The following is an 18,591-nucleotide window of genomic DNA, read 5'->3' as shown; positions in this document are numbered from 1 at the left end:
CAGTTGTCAATCTGTTGTTTTCCTCATAACTATACATGCATACAAGCACTAGCTGTAGTTTCAAAATATGAACTGTTTCGGTTTACTTTCAGGTTTAGTCTCTCTTGTGTTCTTGGGCTTTAGATGAAAGGACAAGGTCAAACATTCACATCCCAGAGTTATTGAATGGGATACAAAATAAGTCAGAGATTTATAATTTGCAAATACATATTTTACAATTATTTAGTGTCTTCTTTATCCAAGGCACTATACTACATTGGACTTACTGATAGAGTTCTTCTTTGTTTCATCCGAGGCACACTTCCTGTATGTTGATCAGAAACACCTGAGTGCTTCAATGCCATGTAACTTGTAACCTACTGCCACAGCTACAGCTTTAACATTTTTTAATTCATCTCATAATTGACTAAAAATGTTGATATCAGTTAATTATGATAGGTTAATCATATCTAAAATTTCCTACATTGTCAAAGTGAAAAGAGTGGCTATAAATAACGAAGTCCAATGTCCAGCACCATGTATCATGCAACATAAGCAGGCATTTGGTATTTGTTTAATTGCTAGTTTAAATGAAAAAAAAAAATGACTAATCACCCAAGAGTGGCACATACCTTATACCTACTATAATTGCTTATAACTTGTAATAGTATACCAACAAATTGACTAATAAACTTATTATCTCATTGTTAATTGACTTTCAAAAAGATTTTTTAAGTCTAGCCATGATTAGTTTTATCATATGCTAGTTATTAGCTAAGATTCATAGCTAGGCAGAAATAAACAGAAAGCAGTTAAAGTGAATCATCTCAGAGGTCAGGAGCTTATGTTAAATTGCAAAACCTTGTATGTATCATAAGACCTACTTAAGATACTGAATTGTTGGCTAGTATCTCAAATTAGCTTTTCACATTTGATATGGATCTACAAACTTAACAGTTTTGCATACTGAAAATATTTTAAGACATTTCTTTTATTTTTCTGCTTTAGAAAACACGTATACCATATTGTAAAAGTTGTTCTTGATGAAAAACAAATTCTGTAAATATTATGCATTTTCCTAAGCGTATGATTTTTAATTGCAAGAGTGAAAATAAACATTGTTTTAAACATTGTATAGGTACTCTTGAAAAATGCTTAAAGTATTCTGTTGAAGTGTGGTAGCCTGGGGTATCTGCCAGGCTAGAAAATGCCAGGAAAGGGAGGCTGGCTGGAGAGATATTCAACCAGGAAGACATGGCCACCATGTGTGAGGAAGAGGGAAACCGAACTGGGTCAGTCACTTCTGAATGTCAGGAGTGATAAGCACTAGACCTGAAAGGAGAGTTAGATTAAGTTTACAGAGAATTGAAAAATTGTGATGAAAAATATCCTACAGTACCAGAAAATTTACAACCCACATGGTGATTTTTCTGCTTTATATCATTTGTTTTGTTTCTATATTATTTCCTCTTAAGTTTATTTCAGAAAAAGCAAGGGGTGGGGAGAGATAGAGAGAGACAGAGAGAGAGCGAGAATGAGTCTTCCATCTCTGGTTTATTCTTCAAATGCTGAAAAAGCCAAGACTTGGGCATGCTAAACTAAGGAGCCAAGAACTCCATCTAGGTCTCCCACATGGACATTAGGGACTCAAGTACTTGGCCATTACTCACTGCCTTCTCAGGCACAATGGTAAGAAGTTGGATTAGAAGCTGATCAGCTGGGATTCCAACCAGCCCTCTGATAGTAGCTTAATCTATTGTACCACAATGCTGGCCCCACTATATAATTTCTTGTGAGAGACATGACCAATTTTCTTACTCATTTTTTATCCTCCTTGCATAACTTGGAAACCCTTTACTCTGTGCCTGTTCCTCAGTATTTTCTCACAAACACACACACACACACACACACACACTTACACATACACATATGTGAATATTTTACATCTTAATTGATGGGAGGATGGGGTGGATAGGAGAAAGTATTTGAAAATGTGCTTATAGAAAACAGAAAGCTATACATTATGTGATTTAATTTTCATACTACTTCAAGTTATAGTGTGTGCCGGAACTGGATCATACTTACTTACAATCGCCATTATGATATATTGTCCCACCTTTGCTTTTAGTGATTTCACTTAGTTATCTTTAAATCAGCCCTTGTGGGAGTATTTATAACGTGAAATTAACAAAAGCTGCAGGTCAGGACTTCTTCCCACTTGTCTGAGAGCAGACTTGTTAAATATTTATTAGCACACTACTGGTTAGCAGTAAATTTATTATATATTATTTAGGATCTGAAATCAATTCCACTCCTAAAATTCTGTAACTATTTCTGAACCAACCATCTAGCATATTTTTAATGAATAAACGACCTTAATCTTAATGGATAATTTTAATACTCATAGGTTGTGTTGGAAGTTTTTTGTTAAAATGTTAATGTTTTCTTATTGACTAATTTATAAACTGAAAAGCTCTTTGTGGTTTTACAATAAATCATGTTTCTGCACTTCACAATGGGAAAGGCTTTATGATTGAAATGACAAAATAGTATGTGTCATTAAGATTTATTTAAAATTAAAATTTACTCAAAACTATCTCTGATCTAATTCTTGACCATTCTTTGTGTTGGTATTTTACAGTGAGGCCCACAGTAATTGAAACCGATGTTTATGTAAATAGCATTGGACCAGTTGATCCCATAAACATGGTGAGTAAGGAATATTAAAATATGCAGATCGCAAACATACGCTTTCAGAATGAAATGAATATGACAGTACTTGCTGATAGCTAATTTTTAAAGAATTCAGATCTCAACATGGGAAATTATTATGTGCCAGGTACTAGCAATGGGGGATAAAATATTCCTTATCATCTAAGACTTTTTAGCTCATTTTTACGATGTTTGGAAGCACTATGTCAAAGAATTTTTAAAAAAATTGCCACCCAATCCATTAAGAGTAAGTCCCTGAAAATATCTTGGAAAAGGATATGCACAGGTCTGATAGGGAAAGAGTCAGCGAAGGAAAGGAGCTTTCTGGCAGAGAAAGCGGCATGAACAAAAACACAGAGCAATGGAGCAATCTGACACGACTGGGACAACTTCAGCAAATTCATATCACTGGTGTAAAGTGCAGGCTCAGGAATTGAGGCCAAAGGTGTCCTTAAGGGCCTTTTAAGGCAAGTCTTGTAAACAACTATAATAGGAAGCATAAATGTTGTTTAATGAATTGTATCCTTTTGAATAAGAGAAATAACTGGAAGCTTGTCATTAAGAGAGTCTCATAGATGAGTTTATATCTTCAATACATCACTCTGAACAGTATAGAAGATGAATGCAAGAGGCCAAGTTCAGGGCTAGGGAAATCAGTTAAGTTGGTGCGTTAGTCTGGGCAGTAGGTATCTAAGGTTTTATACAGTGTAGTAGCAATTGGGCTGGAGAAGACACTAGCACATTTTAAATTTTTTTTTAGAATTTGGTGGCTCATTAATTGTACATTGGATGACCTTGAGATATAAAAAAATGTTTTCAGGAAGGATGATCTGATAAAGATAGAGAATACGGGCATGTGTGTCCCCAGTGCTAATGGTGCTCTCGGAAGGAGCTGTTCTGCAGCACTTCGTCTTATTTGCCTACTTTTCAGGTATGAGGCTAGGACTGGGTAACAGATTACTATTAGAAGAGTGACATAATCTCTTTACCACAATAATTCACTTCCTTAAACCTAGAAGCCATCATATCATATGTAACAGTTGCTTGTGTCTGCTTATTCTTATGGTATTGCTTTAGACCCAACTTTTCTCTTACTCAATGTGCTGTTTTTATGACTGTCATTAACTTTCACAGCTGTCTGCACTGATTAATGTAGTGAAAGCATTTTAGCTGTACCAGAACTGACATCTCTTTTACCTTAATGCAAATGGATATAAACTGGCTTTGGATAAATTAAATGTGAGAGGATGGGGGATGTCTTGATGGACTGGCTCGAAGTCAGTCTTAAATGAGAGGCTTGGGGAGGTCTGGGTTAAAGCCATTTTTTTTTTTTTGTCAGGAATTAGCTAAATTCTTTGCAACTAGAAAACAAAGGTATAAAAAAAGCCTTAAAGTGATGAAAGGAGAAATAAAGAATGAATATCAAACATGTACATTTAAGGACTTGAATGAGGAAGTTGAGTTAGTAAATGAAACAGCAAATTTGCCAAGAAATAGGAAGATAAAATAGTGTCATAAAAACAAAAGGAAAAGAAAATTTCAATGAAATTTCAGTATTAGTTGTGTCGAAAACAAATTCCTACAGCAACAACTGGAGTTTGTAAAGAGAAAGCATTTTATATACTTGTGAGCAAAAATGTCAAATTTTAGTATGCAAATAGGAGATCTCATATATTAATACATCACTAAAATGTTAATTTTTCTCTTCAGGAAACTCTTATAATCTTCAGATTTTTTTAAATGGGAACAGGAGTGGGAGGGGGATTAGAGATTCAAACAAAGATTTATTTATTTATTTATTTATGACTCAGAAAGCAAGCTTCCATCCACTGGTTCATTTCCCAAATGCCCATATGGCTTGTGCTAGGATAGCAAGAGACAAAGGCTGGGAACTCTATGTCAGTCTGCAAATTGGTGCCAGGAACCCATTTGCTGTCTCCAAGGATCTGTATTAGTAGAAAGCTGCACTTAGGAATCAAATCAAGGAATCGAATCCAGGTACTTCTGTGTGGAATATTTTAGTTTTAATTGCTAAGATATATATGTACTTTAATTTTTAAGTAACTAATGCCTACAGGAGAGAAGTCTGTTTGAAAATATGGAAAAGTCTCTGTTTTCTGAAAATCCTGTATTTTTGTTTGGGGCTTTGTTTCCAGTTTGCATGAAGTCATTAGATGCAAAATATGGTCATTGAAATAACGAGAAGGGGAATTCAACCCTGTATTAGTATCTAGAAACACAGTGACATGTTGGCTACCAAGAAATTTCTGTGATAATCTTCGAATTAAAAGATTCATAGTATTAAAGATTTAGTTTTCCCCATGGAGTAAATTACACACTGGTAACCTTGGACAGTGATAGTTGTAAAAAACTCTAATTAAATGAAATTGCTATTGATAATAATGACATTAAAACACTCTGTGGAACACATGGTATCATTTATTAAAGGGAAGCATTGTCAAACTAGGGATTAATGAGAAGCAGATTATGTAGAAGACTTTAAACAATGAATGAAAATTAGAATTCCCTTTTCATAAAATGTGCAAAATTGCTTGGACTGTGAGTTTAATCAAGCAAGCAAACTTTGGTGTAATTAAGCAAGCAAGAGCATAACTTCTTCCTCTACTTAAGTACTAACACAATCTAAGTGACTGGAAGGAAGACAATTAAATACAGTGGTTTCACTTTTCTTTTTAAGTTAGCTAAAATTTGCTTTGCCAAAAAGTGAATGTTTCTTTTTAAACTTGGCTATATAAAATACCACTTCTAAGAGCCGGCGCTGCGGCTCACTAGGCTAATCCTCCACCTTGCAGCGCCAGCACACCAGGTTCTAGTCCCCGTTGGGTCGCCAGATTCCGTCCCGGTTGCCCTTCTTCCAGGCCAGCTCTCTGCTGTGGCCCGAAGTGCAGTGGAGGATGGCCCAAGTGCTTGGGCCCTGCACCCCATGGGAGACCAGGATAAGCACCTGGCTCCTGCCATCGGATCAGCGTGGTGTGCTGGCCACAGCTCGCTGGCCGCGGCGGCCATTGGAGGGTGAACCAACGGCAAAAGGAAGACCTTTCTCTCTGTCTCTCTCTCTCTCACTGTCCACTCTGCCTGTCAAAAATAAAATACCACTTCTATAGATTAATGATAACCTCTGAAACAACATCATTCTACATTGAGATACGTCTTTATTATTTTCAGGATTAGGCTCAAGATTTCAATCTTGTGTATCAAAAAAATGGAGTATTTGATAATTTGATAAATAAATACATTGGTCAATAAATAGAACATTTCCATAGTTTCCATTTCTAGAATTCACAGATATGCTAATAATGTCTGGAATAAAGTACAGGAAGTGGGAGAGAGACTGCTCAATTTTATGAGTGCTCTGATTAAAATGATCTTAATTGCAAGTAGAATAAACATATGCAATCAGAATTAAAGGCAAGGTATCATTGATATATGTTATTAGGTGAGAATTAAAGTACTTTCTTAAATTTTAAATCTTAATCTCTTAAATTTTCTGGTTTGAGGAAGCTTTTGTGTGTGTGTGTGTGTGTGTATTTTAAGGACATGTCTCATGGTAGTGTCTGACCCACTAAATATTCAAATGTCATATCAAATTTTTGAATTAAGTCAGTCTCAGTAAGACCTATAGGAAATCCAAGATCATACTGTGGATGTCTAACAGGAGCCCACAACACAAGATTATTAAACCCATTATTATTAACTTCAGGTATAATTTAGATCTAGATTTACTTGTAAGGACTGGTCCACCCTTATTTGGTCTAATACTAAGACATTAAAAATAAAGAACTTTAAAAGTAAAGGACAAGAAAATCGACTTATAAAAACCACTCCAGAATAAAACTTCAGTACACATTTGCCTAGCAATTTATAGAATTCTAGTAGTGAAAGAAGTACATCACATAGTTCTAAAAAAAAAGGTTCTTAAGCTAGAAATATTCTTCCTGCTTACCATTGTGATTGGTCTTGGTAATGGAGACAGGGCTGAGAAACATGGGCACTAACCAATACAGGGACAATTTAAAAAGAGGTGGAGAGCCAGCTGAGTTGTGCTTCAAGTTAACTGCCTGCTTCAGTGAACTGCAAGTGGTGAGTGGCGCACAAAGAGATGAAGTAAATTTAGTAAGGGGCTTCATGCATTCTTTCTAGGGAGCACAGAAATATTTAACAAAACTTCCCCATTTCAGACACCTTTGAATAGAAAGGAAAAATCCCATTGCCCCTTACAAAGGAAAAAGAAACCATTTTAAACAAAATAGTTATGAACTACAAAAGCAATAAGCATTTTTTTTTTTTGAAAGACAGAGTGGACAGCGAGAGAGAGAGACAGAGAGAAAGGTCTTCCTTTGCCGTTGGTTCACCCTCCAATGGCCGCCGCGGCCGGTGCGCTGTGGCCAGCGCATCACGCTGATCGGATGGCAGGAGCCAGGTACTTATCCTGGTCTCCCATGGGGTGCAGGGACCAAGGACTTGGGCCATCCTCCACTGCACTCCCTGGCCACAGCAGAGAGCTGGCCTGGAAGAGGGGCAACCGGGACAGAATCTGGCACCCTGACCGGGACTAGAACCCAGTGTGCCAGCGCTACAAGGTGGAGGATTAGCCTAGTGAGCCGCGGCGCCGGCTATCTCCATAGTTTTTATTTTCTTGCTTCTGCATGAGAATTAAAAACTTTTTTGGTCATAAGATACTATAAAATCATGTTTTCACAAATCTTAAAACAATATAAGCCTGTTATTTTTGATTTAACACTAGCAAAGATACAATTAAAAAGTAGGAATGGATGCAATATTTCTTATTCTCTGTGTTCTTGGGTCCAGGGTATTCATATTGATCCATAAAAGAGTTCAAATTTTTAGCATTAGAATGTTAAATTAACCTCCAAATCTCTAAAAGTATTAAAACAATCTTATTTCTTGATTTAAATAAGCCCATTTTTGTGTTTACAATGGTGACCCTAATACAATTTTTTAAAAATATTCCATAGTTTTTTTTTTTTCTAGTTAAAAATGAACACAGTTCAGTATGAGAAATTCAGAAATTTAATTTAGGCTGTAAAAAGTAAAATGTCTTAGAGGAGTGGGTGTATGACACAATAGTTAAACTCCTAGGAAACTGCCTCCAATATACAAGTGCCTAGTTTGTAGTCCCTTCATTCCAGCTTCCTGCTAATATGCCCTCTGGGAGGGTTCAAGCAATTTGATAGCTGTCACCCATGTAGGAGACCTATACTGAGCTCCCAGCGTTTTTCTTCAGCCTGATTTGGTAAGCATTTAGGGAGTGAACCAATGGATAGGAGCTCTGTCGATTTATGTCTGTCCTTCTTTCTGACTTTCAAATAAATAAATGAATTTTTAAAAATGAGCATACCAGGGGATTCCAATTCAATCCCATCGAGGTGGCATGTACCAATGCCATCTCACTGTTCCAGGTGATCAGTTTCAGTTCACAGTTGGTCATGGTGAAGGGACTGGGAGTCAAAGGGAGCACATAGACAAGTCTAGTACCTGCTAACGCTAACTGATGGAGTAAATAAAGGGGAGAGTGATCCAACATGGGAAGTGAGATACTCAGCAGACTCATAGAATGGCAGACGTCCTAAATAGCACTCTGGCCTCAGAATCAGCCCTAAAGGCATTCAGAGCTGGCTGAAAAGCTCATGAGAGTATTTCAGGCATGGAAAGCCAAGACACTCTGGCAAAAGATCTCTGCGAGTGAGATCCCAGTGGAAAGAACAGGTCATCAAAGAAGGAGGTACCTTTCTCTGAAGGGAGGAGAGAACCTCCACTTTGACTATGACCTTGTCTAAACAAGATAAGAGTCGGAGAACTCAGAGGGCTTCCATAGCCTTGGAAACTCATGACTGGAGCATAGGGAGATTACTGATGCCATAGACAGGAGTGTCAATTGGTAAAGTCAACAACAGGAGTCACTGTGCACTTACTCCTCATGTAGGATCTCTATCCTTAATGTGCTGTACATTGAGATTTAATGCTATAACGAGTACTTAAACAATATATTTCACTTTGTGTTTCTATGGGGGTGCAAACTGTTGAAATCCTTACTTAATGCATACTAAACTGATCCTCTGTAAAAAAAAAAAAAAAAAAAAAGAAATTATCAATTCCCAACTTGACTCTCACTGGGATTAAACATGACAATAGGTCTGCTCTGATTTCATCATCATTTAAAAAAAATCATCTATTATTTTTCACTTTATGTTTCTGTGTGGGAGCAAACTGTTGAAATCCATACTTAATGTATACTAAGCTGATCTTCTGTATATTAAGAGAATCGAAAATGAATCTTGATGTGAATGGAAGGGGAGAGGGAGTGGGAAAGGGGAGGGTTGTGGGTGGGAGGGACGGTATGGGGGGGAAGCCATTGTAATCCATAAGTCGTACTTTGGAAAATTATATGCATTAAATAAAAGTTTAAAAAAAAATTAAAATAAAATATTAGAATATAATTATCGATTACTATTGTTACTACAATTTTCATAACTTTTTTTGAAGATTTATTTATTTATTTGAAAGTCTGAGTTACACAGAGAGAGGAGAGGCAAAGAGAGAGAAAGAGAGAGGTCTTCCATCTGATGGTTCACTCCCCAATTGGCCCCAATGGCCAGAGCTGCACCCATCCGAAGCCGGGAGCCAGGAGCCTCTTCTGGGTCTCCCATGCGGGTGCAGGGACCCAAGCACTTGGGCCATCTTCTACTGCTTTCCAAGGCCATAGCAGAGAGCTGGATAGGAAGTGGTGCATTTGGGACTAGAACGTCCATATGGGAAGCCAGCGCTTCAGGCCTGGGACTTAACTCACTGCACCACAGCGCCAGCCCCTCCATTATTTTATATATGTAATTTTATGATATTCTGTATTATTACACATACCCTTTTATATCACTGCATCTTTCCACTTGTTATATCAATAATGCTATTTTCTTTAACTACAATTAAATATCATCAAATGCTGCATAATATTAAGAGTTGATTAGTATCATAATATATTTAATAATCCATTAAATAGGGTGTTTCCTATTTACTGTGATAAAGAAAAATGTTATCGTCATATCCTTTCAGCTACCTAATTATTTCTGTATTATATGGGTTCACACATGAGAAATCTCTACTTGATCTCTATCAGATTTTAAATATAGTTGTGTTTATTTTGAATTTTTTTCTAATAAGATGACTGAGAGCTTTATGGATTAATATATATAGAATTAGTACAATTAAATATTTGCCAATGAGAACATGTAGATGACTCAGTCAGCACCATCTTCTAATAAGTTACAGAATTAGAACTGTTTGATGACTTCCTCTCTTGAATTCAACCCGTGTTCAATGCAGTACATGTAACTTCTCAAATGTCTCATGATGTAGAGATTTGATATACTCAGCATGTTCTGGAATGTATTTAAAATTATGTATATAATTAAAAGACAAAATCTTATTCCTTATTTAATTTTTTATTTCTTTCTTTATTTTTAAGATTTTTTTTTATTTATTTGAAAGTTACAGAGAGAGGTAGAGACAGAGAGAGAGGTCTTCCATCAGTGGATTCACTCCCCAGATGGCCGCAACGGCCAAAACTGCGCTGATCCGAAGCCAGGAGCCAGGAGCTTCTTCCAGGTCTCTCACGTGGGTGCAGGGGCCCAAGCACTTGGGCCATCTTCCACTGCTTTCCCAAGCCATAGCAGGGAGCTGGATGGGAAGAGGAGCAGCCGGGATTAGAACCGGTGGCCATATGGGATGCCAGCGCTTTGGGCCAGGGCTAATTAACTAGCTTTAGGAGTCTTTACTTTTGACATTTTGTTATAACAAAAATTCTGACAAATTGCTATATTGGAAATTGTGCAAATTGGTTAATAAATCTTAGATTTTCTGGTGGAGTCCCCAGCTCTGTTTTGTACAAAATATGTTCCAAACTACTGAGATAAGAAAGTAATTCTGAACTTGATGTAAACAAATGTCCACCCACAAACAAATCTCCACCTACAAAAAATTCTTTATTTTGTGCATTAGTAGTATTGATAAGAATCCATAAACTTGTATTAATATAAATAATCCTAAGCATTAGCTATACAAATTCTTTCTAAATATATTATTTCCAAATATAGTGGCCTGTCTTGCTTAGATAGACAGCATAATTCAGACAGCAAGATATACATTTTTAATTGTACACTGAAATTACTATTGCAGAAATACTTTCCCACTCAACCTTAGAACAATTAATCCAACTATCTAACATTGAACCAATATATGCCAAATGTTGCACATTATGTTGGAAAACATGATTGCCTGTTAGTGTTCACTAGGAAGCTGAGCCCTCACTTGAATATCAATTATCCAATGTACAGAAGTAGTTACCATGATTTTAATTGAGTGTGAAACATAATGTGAGAGTATAATTGAAATATATGTATATGTTTGCTCTCATTCTGTGCTTCTGGCTGAAGAAGCATGTTCTAAACAGGCTTCATTCATTCATTCATTCATTCAGGTATCCCACAGTGATAACAAGGATATACATGCCATTAAAACAGAACACGATGATAAAAGCAGAAAGGAAATAAGTGACACAAGCTAGTAACTGAAATTTTCTCTACTGTATATGGGTGAAATGGCCATTTTTCTATTCAGTTATTGTTTATAGCTATTGTTTGCATTCCCATTAAACTAGGGTTTTCTTAATTATAATTTCATGTTTCATATGAATGAACTGTGCTATAGGGAAGAGGTTAAACTTTAGGGTATATGTTCAAAATCTGGTCCATGTTACGTGATCCTGGAAAGTTTGCTTCCTTGTACTTGAATTATAATGGTGGAAATGAGGATTGGATAAGAAGATAAAGTTTGAAAATCTAAAAATAATTATTGAACAAAAACAATTTGATGCACTCTCGAAAGCAAATAAGAATGTTTTAAGGGGATTATCTTTATTTATTCTCTGCTTAAAAGAGACTACTAAGGGCCGGCGCCGCAGCTCACTAGGCTAATCCTCTGCCTTGCAGCGCCGGCACACCGGGTTCTAGTCCCGGTTGGGGCGCCGGATTCTGTCCCGGTTGCCCCTCTTCCAGGCCAGCTCTCTGCTGTGGCCAGGGAGTGCAGTGGAGGATGGCCCAAGTCCTTGGTCCCTGCACCCCATGGGAGACCAGGATAAGTACCTGGCTCCTGCCATCGGATCAGCGCGGTGCACGGGCCACAGCCATTGGAGGGTGAACCAATGGCAAAAAGGAAGACCTTTCTCTCTGTCTCTCCCTCTCACTGTCCACTCTGCCTGTTAAAAAAAAAAATACTAAGTGTAGGTGTTGTGATGCAGTTGGTTAAACTGCCACCCAGAACACCCACATCCTCTGTCAGAATACTTGGACTTTAATCCTGCTCCTCTTTGCATCCAGATTCCTGTTAATGTATATCCCAGGAGGCATGAGATAATGGCTCAAGTTACATCCTTGACACCTAAATGGGAAACCCAGTTGGAGTTCCAGCCTCCTAGATATGACCTGATCCATTTACTGATGTCTCTGGCATTTGGGGGGTAAACCTGTGGAAGGAAGATTCTCTCTCTTTCTCCAAAATAAATAAATTGGGACCAGCATTAGGGCCAAGCTTGTAAAACCGTGGCCTATGATGCCAGTATCCTATAACTGATGTCTTGGTTGCTCCACTTCCAAACCAGCTTCCTTCTAATGGCCTGGGAAAAGTAGAAGATGCCCAAATGCTTGGGCCTCTGCCACTCATGTGGGAGCTGAAAGAAGCTATTAGCTCTTGACTTTGGCATGGCACCCCCTTGACCTTGCATCCAACTGGGGACTGAAACAGCAGATAGAAAATCTTCCTCCTCCCGAGTCTCTGCCTGTTTCTCTGCAACTCTTTCAAATAAATAAATAGATGTTTAAAAATAAATAAATAACCATTAAAGAATGAATGTTCACCGTGTGTGTGTGTGTGTGAGTGTGTGTATGAATATATGATTTATTTTATTCACTTGAAAGGCAGAGTTGGGGGGCAGGCAGGGAGAAGACAGACACCGAGAGAGAGAGAGAGAGAGAGAGAGACAGAAACAGAGAGAGAGAGACAGAGAGAGCATCTTCCATTGACTGGTTCACTCCTCAAATTACTGCAATGGCCAGGGTTGGACCAGATTAAAGCCAAGAGCTTCATCCAGGTCTCCCACCTGAGTGCAGGGGGCCAAGCACTTGGACCATCTTCTGTTGCTTTTCCAAGAGCATTCGCAGGGAACTGGACCAGAATGGAGCGTCCGGTACTCAAACTGGTACCCTTAGGGGATGCCGGCATTGCAGGTAGTGGCTTTACCTGTTAGACAATGATACCAGCCCCTGAATATAAATTTGAATTTCCTTAAGTAAGGATCTATTAAAATATTTTTAATTTAGTATTAGAGGTAGGCTCAGAGTAAATTTCACATGATTTTGGATAAATGCTTCTGAAATATTTCATGGATATATGCTATTCTTAATATAAACTAGTGTAGTAAAATACATGTGTCTGGTTGCTAGATATTAAATAAAAATACATTATCTTAATTATATAAAAATTTTCAAATATTAGCTTTTTTCCTAAAAGTTGCTTCAAGTCAATATTAAGCTGTAGCGAATTGGTAGTAAGTTTAAAATAAGTTTAAAATGTAAGATCAACACACATATCTCATTTAGTGACTCATCACACATCCAAAAACTGGTATATTGATATATATTGATGTGCTCATTTTTTTTCATTATTTACTTTTTTGAAACTTTTCTTAATACCTCTATATCTTCAGTGAAGATTGCTTCTTTTCAGATTTCATGCTTATTCAGATCAATTCAGAGTTCAGGGAAACAGAAAGAGAGAAGAACCAATCAATAGTGAAATTTTAATTTATTACATGCATTCCATTGAAAAACAGGGAGCAAACTTCACTAAATTACAGTCAGGTAGAGGAAAGTGAAAAGAGTGTAGAGTCACAGAAAGCATGAGGGAATAAGATATATTTTTTGTAACATAATAATTATCTCCCCCATTTTCTTGTCTGTAAAAGAAACACATGGATAACTTTTGTTAAAGTTTATGACTCCATAATTGCATTCCTATTATTATCATTCTGTGATGGTTAATTTTGTGTGGCAAGTCGACTATGCTATAACATTACCTAGATATTTTCCCAGGCACAAGTCCACATGTTGCTGTGGAAGTATTTTTCGGATATGATTAACATCTATATCAGTAGATTTTGAATAAAGCAAATTGTTCTTATCCCATGAAGTGAAAACACAGAAGATTGAGATTACTTGAGGGAGAAAGGGTTCTGTCTATGCTACCTGGTAACTCAACATCAGCTCTTTCCTGGATCTCCAGTTACCAATCTGCTGCACATATTTTTCCCTTTCTAGACCCAATACTGCCACAAATCAATTCCCCAAAATAATTTTATAATCCACCTGCCATCATCATCATCATCAGTGTATCATCTGTCATCAATTCCTGCATCCATTTTACTCCTTATGTTTCTCTAGAGAACCCTAACTAACCCATGTTCATAAAGGCAGCTCCCACAACAGATCTCAGCTTACTTCTGTATAAACAAGGAAGCTGACCTTATCCTTTTTATTGATTGGCATTGTAACCTCCTTAAAGATTGTAATTCACTTTTTTCTTGGTATTTTTTCTAGAATCAGGATACAGTGTGATTATACTATTTGATGTTTTACTCTTAAAATTGTATATAGAATATTACAGAATATATATCTGGTAAGAATTGCACAGATAAGCATGATGCAGAAAATTAACAAATGAAGTTTTAGGATTTCAGTTTATCTTCCGTAGTATTTTCTAGCTGAAAATAATCTCTATTATTTCTATTTCACTTGATTTATACTTCTCATAAGTCTTATTAATTTCCAGCTTTCATTCATCCATATATTAAACGTCCATTTAAATTTTTGTAAACACAGTATAATAAAAAAGCAACAGTAACAATGGAAAATATTTGCTACAAAAATTAACCAGTGAATACACACAATGTTATGTGCCTTTGCCCATATGCTTCCATAGACATAAAAATAAGATAGAGTCCAAAGTATTTGAAGCTGAATCAGGATTATTCGATATTTTTCAAACCACTTTTAGTATACTGCTAGATGACTTGAATAATTTAAAAAGCTGACATAACCTATTTGTTCCTTATTTTTTTCCACTTGAAAAATAGAATAACAACACTTTTTAACTTACTATTGTGATAGAATCAAGAAGCTGATGCTCTTACAATGATGGAGAAAAATGGATGATATCCATTAACTTTTACCAGTAAAGCTATTTGTGCTGTGGGTTAGCTAGATGTGTATCTATTCTGTGCATGTCATAGCTCTGGAACCTGAGTGATTTTCAACCATGATTCGGGTCACCATACTATTTTGGCCATGATTAGATTATTTAGGAGATTAAAGCCAAGCATTTCAGGATCAACCAAACGTCATGATAATATTATATGTTTGCATTTATTTCTTATACAGGCCTTGTGTTTTGTGTGAAGTTCCTCATATTACCAGAATGATAGTAATATTGAGCTAACCAGTGATTTAAAAATGTAATAAAATCATTAATATTGATTTATCTAGTACTTTAACATTGGATGCAATACATATTTGTAAATTTGTTATTGTAATAGTGAGGCCATTCTACAGACTTTCATTAATATGGTTTCACGAGTTAAGTTAGAAATCAGGATGGGATGACATTTATTTATTATGATATTTGATCAGCTAATTTGCAAGGATGTACGGTAAATCTAATTAGGTAGATTGGATCTCAATTGTTAATGGTCTATTTGCTATTTCAACATGTTAATCTTAGAATCTAAAGTACTTCTTGTTCTGAGTGAAGGGATGTTCCATTTCATATTTTCTTTGCTTATGTAATATTCAGATACTTATAACCTCTAAATAGGAACATCAAGTACAGAGCACTTTTGGTCATTTTCTGGAAATGAAACTAATACAAATGAGTGAATGAAATTTGATTTTTCAATTAATATTAAATAACACAGATTTAATGAACTTCTTATCTTAGTGAGGCATTTTTAAGGGTCAGCAACATAGAAGGGCTTGAGAGAATTAGACACAACAATGAGTTTGGGAAGGACAGATTTTCAAATCTTGTATTCTATATCTTTTTATATCTAAGAATGAGAAGACAATTGCATTAGATATCCAAAGTAAACCCTTCTGTCTCTAAGAAGCATCAACAGCTGGTTGCAACACGCCTCACTTAGACAAAGCAGTTCTCAATTACCACCAATGATGCCCTGTTAGGAATACTGGAGCAAAGTATACCCTTATAATTGTTGAATTTTAGCCAGCCACTACCTGGCTGGTATTTTAAGTAGATTTTGCTGCCAATCCCACAAAAAAAGTGCATAATCATGGCAAAAAAATTGATCAAACACTCTTTCTAGGCTATACCAAAAAATGAGGAATGGACCTCATTTGTATTTACATTTATTAACCAAAATTAGAAAACATGTCATTAGTTTAGGTTGTACTGTTGGACTCTAAAAGTTTAATCATTTATGTGAGGTGAAAAGGCTTCTTGGATATGATAATATATCATAATTAATTCAAAATATAAGTTATCTGGTCTGAGAAGTAAGATTAAATAAAGATTAAAGATATATTCAAGGAAATTGCCCAAGAATTTTTCACATGGCTTAAGGAGGAGATTCACTCATAATGTTATATGTAAGTCTATTTGTTCTCCTAAATACATTCCATGTTGTGTACCGATCAATAAATATTATACCATAAGATTACCAAGCAGCCACAGTGTAAGTATGCTTAGTTATTATGCATTAGGTATTGTGATTTGTATTATTCCTTAGCTTTCATTATAAACAAAGTACATCAGCAAGATTATGGCTATCATATGAGGCTGCAAATGTACTTTCTCCCTATATCCCACTTTCTGCCCATAACTTGCCTTTCCATATTAAGTTACAAAAATTACAATTTTAATCTTCTGTCTCTACACTTGTAACTCTGGAGAGGCAACAAAAACTTTGCTAAGAGTCACAATGTATTTTTGCACAAAAGTACTTCATATTTTCAAACATGAATTCATGCAAAACAATGACTGACATGCAATAGATATTAAATATACAGGTAGATTATTGCATGATCATATATTACATTACTATATGGAAAATCATCTATTATCTATCTTTCATCTGTCTCTCTGAATCCCTTTATATTCAATTACATAATATTTGGTTTGTTGCTGGATTTTAATTAATCAATTCTAAATTTGCAACAGTGTTCATTTGAAATAATTAAAATTTCCCTTTCAATTTTCTTCTATATCCCCTTAACAAATTATAAGTATTCCACCTACTAACCAGGATTTTTGTTCCAACTTACCCTTTAATAAGTTAATTCCTGGTGTGTTTACTTATTAGTCCTCATGGTATTGTTTTCAGTTTCCAATTATACTTCTATTTCTTTTTTAATTAAGATTTTATTTAATGAATGCAAATTTCATAGGTAGAGCTTTAGGAATATAGCTGTTCTTCCACCCATACCCGCCCTCCCACCCCCATTCCTGTCCCACCTCCTACTCCCTCTCCCATTCTTCATTATTCTTCATTAAGATTCATTTTTAATTATCTTTATGTACAGAAGACCAACTCTATACTAAGTAAAGATTTCAACATTTTGCACACACATAGACACACAAAATGTAAAGTACTGTTTGAAGACAACTTTTACAGCTAATTCTCATAGTGCAACTCATTAAGGACAGAGGTCCTACATGGGGAGCAATGCACAGTGACACCTGTTGTTGATTTAACAATTGGCACTCTTATTTATGACATCAGTAATCACCCGAGGCTCATGTCAGGAGCTGCCAAGGCTATGGAAGCCTTTTTAGTCCACAAACTCCATCAGTATTAGGCTGGGGCATAAGCAAAGTAGAAGTTCTCTCCTTCCTTCAGAGAAGAGTACATGATTCTTTGATGGCCCCTTCTTTCCACTGGGATCTCACTCACTGAGATCCTTCATGTAGCCCATTTTTTTGTGACAGTGTCTTGGCTTTCCATGCCTGAAATACTCTCATGGGCTTTTCATCCAGATCCAAATGCTTTAAGGGCCGATTCTGAGATCAGAGTGCTGTTTAGGATATCTGTCATTATAGGAGTTTGGTTTTTCCTTAAGGTAAATTGGCTAATTGCTAATAAAAGCAAGCAGTGACTGTTTCCCTTCAAAAAATTTACATAACACCTTGTATTTTTCAATTTATTTCCTCCTTCAACATCGAAGTTATGGATATGCACACACACACACACACACACACACACGCATGTTTTCATTTCCCTTCCTATAAGGTACTGATTATTACTGCATTCTTACTCATTTACTTTATCAAATAAATTTGACATTTCTATGGAAGACATTTTTTAGGATCCAAAGTTAGCTCACACTTGATTACCTCTTTCACAATTATACAACTTCCCATTTAAAGTATTTGATCACAGACAAGTTCTGAGCTTGGAATCCATTGGGTCTCATTATGACTACCAGTCTGTGTGTTAGTTCTGGATATGGGCTTAGAATCTATCTTCCTGTGGCTTGGCTCAGCTTTCCTAACAGCTGGATCATTAGCTCTGTGATATGGGACAGGGATTATTTGACCTCTTTATTACTCCATTCATGTTACTGAAAATCATAATTATAGTTGTATATATTTCATAGGGTTATAATATGAATTTAGTTACATGATATAGTAAACCATTTAATGCAATGTTTGGCATGACTTAATTTCTCAATAGGTTTGTATATGATTGCTTTAAAAATTTAAGAACAGTGAGCTTAATAATTACAACTGCTTTTTCAGGAA

General features: G+C 36.1%; 1 protein-coding gene across 1 annotated transcript in view; it reads left to right on the top strand.

Moving 5' to 3' along the window:
* The window catches only part of GABRG1 (gamma-aminobutyric acid type A receptor subunit gamma1), an 84,378-nt gene that overhangs the window by 39,003 nt on the left and 26,784 nt on the right, over positions 1 to 18,591 (top strand). Inside the window, exon 3 of the mRNA XM_051831322.2 lies at positions 2,621 to 2,688. Within this exon, the coding sequence (XP_051687282.1) occupies positions 2,621 to 2,688 (68 nt within the window). The remainder of the gene's footprint in view (positions 1 to 2,620; positions 2,689 to 18,591) is intronic.

Source organism: Oryctolagus cuniculus, chromosome 2 (genome assembly GCF_964237555.1).
Source record: "Oryctolagus cuniculus chromosome 2, mOryCun1.1, whole genome shotgun sequence".
NCBI lineage: Eukaryota > Metazoa > Chordata > Mammalia > Lagomorpha > Leporidae > Oryctolagus > Oryctolagus cuniculus.
The sequence above is the reverse complement of the archived record's forward strand: the minus strand, read 5'-3'. Positions and strand labels throughout refer to the sequence as shown.